This window comes from Cyprinus carpio, chromosome A19, assembly GCF_018340385.1.
Source record: "Cyprinus carpio isolate SPL01 chromosome A19, ASM1834038v1, whole genome shotgun sequence".
Taxonomy (NCBI): Eukaryota; Metazoa; Chordata; class Actinopteri; order Cypriniformes; family Cyprinidae; genus Cyprinus; species Cyprinus carpio.
This window is the reverse complement of record NC_056590.1, coordinates 8,281,915-8,290,635: the sequence shown is the minus strand read 5'-3', so window position 1 is coordinate 8,290,635 and position 8,721 is coordinate 8,281,915. Positions and strand designations below refer to the sequence as shown.

The window sequence follows — 8,721 nt, the reverse complement described above, 5'->3', positions numbered from 1 at the left end:
TGTCAAAAATTTAAAAGATTGGATGACCAATATTTTTCTCCTACTAAATTCAGATAAGACAGAGATATTACTTATTGGACCAGAAAACATTACACAGAATCTCGTAGATTACGATTTGCAATTAGACGGATGTACTGTTACTTCCTCTACTGTCAAAAATCTGGGTGTTATATTAGACAGTAACTTGTCTTTTGAAAATCATATTTCCCATGTTACAAAAACAGCATTCTTCCATCTTAGAAACATTGCCAAGCTACGAAACATGTTACCGGTTTCTGATGCAGAAAAGCTAGTTCATGTGTTCATGACCTCTAGACTGGACTATTGTAATGCACTGCTAGGTGATTGTCCTGCATCCTCAATAAACAAGCTACAGGTAGTCCAAAATGCAGCGGCTAGAGTCCTTACCAGGTCAAGAAAATTTGATCATATTACCCCAATACTACAGTCTCTGCACTGGCTACCTATTAAGTTCTGTATCAGTTACAAAATATTATTACATATGAGGCCCTTAATGGTTTAGCTCCTGCATACCTAACTAGTCTTCTACCACGCTACAATCCATCAAGCTCCCTAAGGTCGCAAAACGCTGGACTTTTGATAGTACCTAGGATAGCAAAGTCCACTAAAGGAGGTAGAGCTTTTTCGCATTTGGCTCCCAAACTCTGGAATAGCCTTCCTGATAATGTTCGGGGTTCAGACACACTTTCTCTGTTTAAATCTAGATTAAAAACACACCTCTTTGGCCAAGCATTCAAATAATGCATCTCATAATTTTGGACTGCAGTTATATCTGTTCAAATGCGCATTATTCTTTAGCTTGGGTTAAACTAATTAATTTTAGTTACGCTAATTATGTCTCTATTTGCTTCTCTGTTTTGCCACGGGATTTACATCCCGGTGTAACTAGGATTTACACAAGCTCCAGTCTGGATCCAGAACACCTGAGAAGAGATGATGCCAACCCCTCAGAGGACCTCAGATGATGCTAACCCAGAGACAACATACAGAACTACCACATTTTGCTATAAGTTTGATTGCATAATCGCTGTTAATAGTGTTAATCGTCTGTTTGTTTACGTCTTTTATTGATTTTTCTGAACATTTTTGCCGTATGCACATAAACTGACAGTCACCACTGATAAGCTACTCCTAAATATTGATTTGTATCGTAAAAAGCGCTATACAAATAAACTTGAATTGAATTGAACAAAGGCTTTCAAGAGATTGCCAAGATAGCCTTCCACTGTGAATGCTCTCATTCCCTACTGAACTGGGGACCAGTGACTGCATTTCCCAATGCACTCTGAGTACTGTTGCCTTCTGGGAACACTTAAACTACATGTGGCCAGAATTTAAGATGCAAAACAGTAGTTTCCTTAGTAAACAATCAAACAAACAAACAAGTTATTACTGGGGTGCTGCTGAAGTTGGTGTTTTTCAGCAAAAGCTCAGGGATGAAGAGACCCACACGTGTTGAGACCTGGTGGGGCGACAGGTGATTAGATGCATGTTAACTTGACAGAAGCAGAGTTAAGTCTAAAAAACAGGTAGAGAGAAGTGTATTACCAAACTATCAAAACTTTTCATTTGCATCTCGTTCAGTTTAATACATTTCTCTCTGATTTAAATCATACTGCTCTTGATAATTAATCAGTGAATCATTTGGGAAATATATACATTTCTATCAATATAGATTATATAGATTTAGTTAGAGAACTTATTTGCAACTTCTAATATGAATAACCAACTGTAATGAATTCTTTTTACATTTTAAGTGATTTTTCTTAGATGACAACCACTGTGTTCAAAGTGTGCGTGTGAGAGAGACAGAGAGATTTGCAGTTTGTGAACATAGAGCAGGATAGAGTACAGGAGAGAGGAAACAGTCAATGACTGTATAATATCTGACTGATAAGAGATGCATCTGAAGAAAGGAGACAGATGGCATCAAATACAGCTTTTTACATTACAGTAAACCATGTGATACTGTCATATGGTGCAGTGACAGCATTTACTGTATTGGCAGCAAACTATGTTTTAGCACAAAACCTCGTGGCTGTGTCATATTCATCACAACTTTTGATGGCACACTGAATAGACACTATTACAAACAAATCACTACATATAATTTGTATGTCAGTTAGATAGTGAACGTGCATTTTCTAATGTATCATCTGTAGTCTGTGTTACTGTTACTAATTCAGCAACAAGGGTGATTTGAATCATGTCTCGCATTGTTTGTTATTAAATGAACTGTTGTTCATTCAGAATGATCTGTTTGGGTGGTAAAATCAAATGTTCTCAATACATATTACAATAATCTTGTGTTTTGAAACTGATTATGTGAATTGAAAATGTGTAACTGTGATCAAATGAACTGTAATGAAAACTGTAATGAAAACACGAGATCTGGTTTTGAAAGTTGTGTGTTACAAGTTTGATCAGTTTGTATTTTTGTACTAAGAGACTGGAAAATGTACTTACTTGAGAAAATAGTACCAAAGTGAATCATATTCATATTCAAATAGTGTTACAGTTTAATCACTGTTCTTGTGATTATTTAGGTAACAGCTAATGCATCGGAAGTCCCACACATTCACAGGAAAGAGAGTTGAAAAATAAGGCTTACTGCTGAAAACATATCTGCTGATTATTAGCATTAATCCGATGTAGGTTTTATAATCTCAATCTAAATTACCGTGAAAAGCTAAAAGACATTTAAGGCTCTACTAGCCCTACTTGTCCTGCTGCATAAGGCATGAGCATAATTCGTTTCATAGGAAAAATTAAAAATCATGGCTATCATTGCGTTAAAGTGACTTTAACAAAGTCATTTCTGTTCCATAAGCCCAATCAGAGTTGTAAAGGTGTTTTGGGCCTTAAATAATGATCTCAAAACACAATGCATGTAGCTACGTGCCGTTCTACTGCAGTCTAACATCATTCTTTATGGGCTGTGATTAAGATTAAGCTGATGTACGTAAAATATAGCACTTTGATTAGGCTGCTGGCCTCACTATGAGTAACTGTGGCAATCAGTCACAGCACTGTCATAAAAAACAGTCAGATGGGACATGAGAGGACACGACCCAGAATGCATTCATCTGTGCACCTTATGCAAACGGTTAAATCTGTACAAGGCAAGGGCCTGTTTTGCATGCCAAAAAGAGATAAAGAATATAAAAAGATTGTTTGTATTGGTTTCCGAAGACTTTGACTTAGCTAGTGTGGCTTATAATGGTCTAAAATAAATTATCTTGTTTGCTCTTAAAAGGAATCTTAACTAAAGTGATGCACATAGTCTAGAAAAACAACAACATAGGTAGGCTTTCTATGATTACTGTGGTTATTTGTAACATTCGGATGACAGAGATAGGTTTGTCAATTAATGAAGGAAAATCTACAAATAGAATATGTCAAAAAAAAAAAGAAAACCAAACTGATAGTATTGTACTGTTATGGTGTAAACATTGTCTCAATGCTGCACCCTACTGAGTGTAAGTGGACCTGCCAGACTTTCCCAAATTTATATGAAAAAAAATAAATACATAGATATTTACATAAAATGATTTTTGCTTTTTTATTGTTTACCCCCAAAAATGCATAGAAAACATTTATAAGGAATTGAAAAAATGTTTAGTCATTTAGGAAAAGACAGACAATATATATATATATATATATATATATATATATATATATATATATATAAAACACACAAATGTATTTTTAACATAAAAAAGGTTTTAATCAGCCTCAATAGATTTTTTAATAATAAAATTTGAGCAGTTAATGAATTTACTAAATGTGTTAAAATTCATAGCTAAATGTAGATTAATGCACATATGGTGTCAGATTAAAATAAAAAAGTTCATTGCTTTTTTTTTTTTTTTAACCCATGACTGCAGTTAGTCATTTAAAGTTTGAAACACTTAAAAATCCAGAAACCAGACATTCTAAATGCTATGGAAATGTCATTACAGCTTGTATTACTAACAATCGATGAATGTCTGTTGTTGATGATGATGAAGATGATGATGATGAGGAGCAAAGTTCAAGAGGACACCAGCTTCTCACAGATCCAGGGCAAGGACATGTGGCATGGCGCGTCATACCAGCTTTTTGTAGCCACACGGCTTAAAACATCTGTTTTTACAATGTAGCCACAGTCTTCATTACCATGGTTGTTGGGCTCACCATCTTCCCAGAAACTATGAAGGAAAAAGAAGGGTGATTCTAAGGGTGTTAAATGGGTTAAATAGTCAGACAGCCTGGTTTCCTTAGGATATATAGGCTTTTAACAAGTGGAAGTTGCATAATTTTTAAAATGATGATGGCAAATCAAAGTGGTGCTAAAATACGTTTAATATGCTAAAGTTAATGAAATATATTTTATTTTATAATAATGTCTTTCTGAAGCTTTTAAAAGGTACATTGCATTTGGGAATTTGTTATTCCCTGTGTTGAGTCTGGGCTCTGAAGAGGTCATGCAAGGACATTCACCTTTTTCTCCTTCAGCCACTGTGTGTCAGTTTTGGGTCATTGTCATGTTGGAAAGTAAACCTTCTTCCCATTAACAACTTTCTGGCAGAGGGCAGCAGATGTTCCTCAAGAATTTGATGGCATTTTGCCACATCCATTTTTCCTTCTAGCTCTCAGAAAAATAGGTGCAAAAGTTGTCACCGGGAGGTACATGTTCAAAAGGCACACCTTTGTACCTAGAGTGACCATATTGGTACCTTAAAGGTACATATTAGTTCCTAAAGTGTACATATTAGTACCTAAAAGGAACAAAAGTGTACCTTTTGAAAAGGTACCACCCCAGTAACAGCTTTTGTACCTTTTTTTCTGAGAGTGTATCCTGACAAGTGCTCCAGTCCCTGCTACAACTCGCCAACCTTAGTTGATTGTTTGCTTCAGTTGCACTACCAAGGAATTAAAAATGCTCCAGGAAAGCTATTTATGCTGTTCTATACCTACTGTAATAAATTGACCAGGCTGTCATAAGACCTTTATATGTACATGACCCCATAACAGCTTTGCAAAAAATAAAATGAGCACAAAATAAAGTAAAATGAAAAAAAAAGGTATTTTCCCTAGAATAATTATATATGTAAAGGGTAAAATATCAATTTCTTATTCCCAAGCAGTGACCAACATTAATGAATCTCAAATGACCATTCAACACAGAGTATATATATAAATAATTTTCAGGATATATAAATGATTAGAATTTTTTTTTTTTTCATTTATTATTATTATTATTTTAACAAAGAGGAAGAAGAGACAGGAAGGATGAGATGATTCAGTGGATCATCACAAGACTGTCACTCAAAATCGAGAAGTGAAAAAATATGATTCAGTAGTTTTAACTCCAAGTAAGATTCCAAAATGTCTCCAGGAATCCATAGGGATCTGACTTCTAGCAAAAGAGTTTTAACTTGTAAATATATTAAATGTGATATTCTTACCTTTTAACCAGTTTAGTTCCGTCCACCCAGTACCACTCTTCTTCTACTTTTTCATCACTTATGCCAAACCAGTAAGAGTTCCAGTATCCACGGGGCAGCAGGTTCCATATGAACGTCCATCAGGTCAAAAGGTGAAATATCAATAAAATCAGTCAAAAAAACCTTCAATCAATCAATTTTAAAGGCTCACATGTTTTAACTAAGATCACTTCGATATTCCTGGCCAATAGTTTGTGTTCTTTTTACACAACCATGTCTAAAGTCAGTGTTACTTGAGGCCATTTGATCTTCAGCAAACATATCTGCACACACACACACACACACACACACACACACACACACACACACACACACACACACACACACAATGATATAAATGCAAATGTAAAAAGAACAGTCTTTACCTGTTCTTCAGCTGTGAGGATGATGGCCAGGTGTCCTCCTTGTCGTTTGCAGTTCGTCTGACTGTCTGACCAACTCCTTCGGTATTCTGAGACGTAGTAACAGCTGCCGTTAAAGTGCTTCCAGTCTTCAGGACAGGGATTCTTCGTTGGTGCTGGAGTGGTTTGTGGTGCAGTGGTTGCCTCTAAAAAGATCAAATATTTTAATGTTATGAAATGCAACAGATATTGTTTGTTGATAGCACAAATGCATGCACTTGCACCTTACTAACCAAGCTCAGTGATTTTGTTCTTCAACTGCGTCAGTTCTTTCTCCAGTTCACTCTTTTCTCTCTTCACAGCCTGCAGTTCTTCAGTCAGATCCGTTACGTTAGCGGAGCCCTTCTGCATGTGCGATTCAGCAGCACTGGACGGAGAATCCTGATCAGATGAATGTCTCACCTAAAACACAAGAAAAGAAATGAAGGCAGATGTGGGTCAATGATAGGATATAAAGAGAAACATGATTTTAAGAAATAAAGATAGACAGATTCAGTTTATAACAAGTTTATAACTGATCTGTTAAACCTAATTTTATAATAGTTTTACATACAGAAAAAAAAATTATATAGAAAAAAATTTCACTTTAAGTTTTACAATTAATTACAAAGAAATGGCAAGTAACATTGAATAAAATGTGACATTTTGAGAAAGACTGAAAAAAAAAAAAAACAGTTTTAATGCAAAATTTATTTATTTCATTTTTTGTAATTTGGTTATGTCTGGAAGATAAATAGCAACTGAACAGTGTAGTTTTTAAATTAATATTTTTGCAAAGAATCAAGTTAGAAGTTTCCTTGTATAAGTTATAGCAATAGCAGTTGAGAAAGAATTTGTTTCATATGTAAGCAGAATGGGCATCGTAACTGAATATACTGTCAATCAGAATTGAATCAAATCAAACCGAATCTGAAATTGTGTTTTAATGTCCAGACCTACTTGTAAATAAACACATTCATAACAAAGTAAGTGAGAAAGGAGAAGTATACCTCTGTAAACACTTGTGGCCACCAGGATCACGAGTAAGATGAGACAGAAAGCAGTCAGGCATGCTGTCGCCACCTTGAAAGGATCTTGGCAAAACTGCGTTCTTTTAAATGGGTTCTGAAATACTGTGAAGAAACAAGTAATCAACTAGGTTCAAAATGTAACAATTGTATAAAAACTGCCAAGTCTAACAATGAACAATTTTACACAATGTTAAATGAATAAAGTATGCTCACATAACATTTTTTGACAAGAAATACAAACTTTTGTATGCTTTCTGGAATACACATGGCGCATATTAGTGAATCATTTACAGCATTTTGCCAGGTTAACTCAAACCCTGAGAGTATTGATCAGTATATTAGCCAATAATCGTGGATGGTTGTGAAACTGGAGTTTCTAGCATAAAACCTCATAACATTGACACAACTGCAGCATCTGAGGTTGAAGTACTGTCCAAAAAGGTAATAAAGGTTCACATTCAGGAATGCAATCATAAAATCATTTTTTTTTTTTTTTTTTTTTTTATTAGAATGTTTTTTTTTTGTTTTTGTTTTTGTTTTTTTTTTAAAATTGAATCAGCAATAGCTCTTTTTCAAAGCTATTTTTTTTTTTTTTTTTTTTTTTATTTACATTTTTCATATATATATATATATATATATATATATATATATATATATATATATATATATATAGATATAGATATATATATATATATACACACTCATTATTATTTACTGCCTTACAAGGATTGGAGACATGGGTGTCATTACACACAATGTAACTGTAAACATTAGGTTAAAGAGACAGCACATGCTGTGATTGTCATACCTGAATATCGCACCTCTGGACTGCTGCATTCATTGTCAGGTTCGTCGATGAGATTGGTGAATTTTCCCTCTTTGTAAGACATTGCACACGTTTGCACACAAACACGAAACGCACTGGAGGATGTCTGTCCGATGCAGTGCTTGCTCAGCAGCAAGCATGGTTTATAACGATATGTGGTGAACGATGTGGATTGGTTGAAATTTGTAGTTCTTTGTATCTCATGACTTGAGATCCAGATGTTTGCTCGGTCAGAGAACCTGTCACAAGCAACTTCTCAGAAGTGCTTTAAGTTCATGTGAAGTTTTCTGTAAACAGCTTATGACTCACCCTTACTGTGAACATTACACAATTTAATTTGTTGATTAGCCACTTACATACTGTTTCATATTTGCTGAGTGTTTTTTAAATGTTCTGAAAGTTCTGTTTATGTGTAGGGGGACGATGCCCCCTTTAAAGGCATAGTTCACCCAAAAAAAATAAAATTCTGTCATTGCTTCACCTATAAGTGATTTCTCATGTCATACCTGCATGACTTGCTTTCAGCTGTGAAACACATGATGGCAACCATGTCTTTACCATTCGGGTGGTATGGGACCCGAAATTGTTTGGTTACTGGTAGGGTTGCCAACCGTTCCGTATAATGCAGAATCAACCCGTATTTAAGGCATCAAAGAAGCGTTCCGTAAAACGCTTCTTTGATGTCCTAAATAATTTGTCCCATATTCACAGGCATATGAAGTCATGACCACCTAGACCAAGGGTAGGCAACATCGGTCCTGGAGTGCCGCTGTCCTACAGAGTTTAGCTCTAACCCTAATCAAACACACCTGAACGAGCTAATCAAGGTGTTTAGGATCACTAAAGCTGTGTCCCAAAGTTAAGTGCACGGACTCCGAAGTGCGCATTTGAAGTGCGAATGCGTCACAGTGGCGCGACGAAGGGTGTCCCAAACTGAAGTGTGTGGACTCCGAAGTGCGGATGTGAAGTGCGAT

General features: G+C 35.4%; 1 protein-coding gene across 1 annotated transcript; it reads right to left on the bottom strand.

Moving 5' to 3' along the window:
* Nucleotides 1-3,724: 3,724 nt before the first annotated feature.
* Nucleotides 3,725-8,312, bottom strand: LOC109112087 (C-type lectin domain family 17, member A-like). Its single transcript, XM_042775917.1, has 7 exons — nucleotides 8,254-8,312; nucleotides 7,730-7,986; nucleotides 6,851-7,023; nucleotides 6,145-6,313; nucleotides 5,876-6,057; nucleotides 5,472-5,587; nucleotides 3,725-4,211 (listed from the first exon to the last, which is right to left on the bottom strand). Exons 1-7 carry the CDS (start codon nucleotides 8,295-8,297, stop codon nucleotides 4,055-4,057), a joined length of 1,098 nt encoding a protein of 365 aa, XP_042631851.1. The 5' UTR covers nucleotides 8,298-8,312; the 3' UTR covers nucleotides 3,725-4,054.
* Nucleotides 8,313-8,721: the final 409 nt, after the last annotated feature.

Excerpts from the sequence above, each read along its gene's own strand:
- LOC109112087 (XM_042775917.1), bottom strand. The coding sequence starts at position 8,297 with ATGGTTGCCATCATGTGTTTCACAGCTGAAAGCAAGTCATGCAG. Across the intron at positions 7,024-7,729 it reads TCCAGAGGTGCGATATTCAG|TATTTCAGAACCCATTTAAA; the intron begins GTATGACAATCA and ends GTTTCTTCACAG. Across the intron at positions 6,314-6,850 it reads ATGAATGTGTTTATTTACAA|GTGAGACATTCATCTGATCA; the intron begins GTAGGTCTGGAC and ends CTTGTGTTTTAG.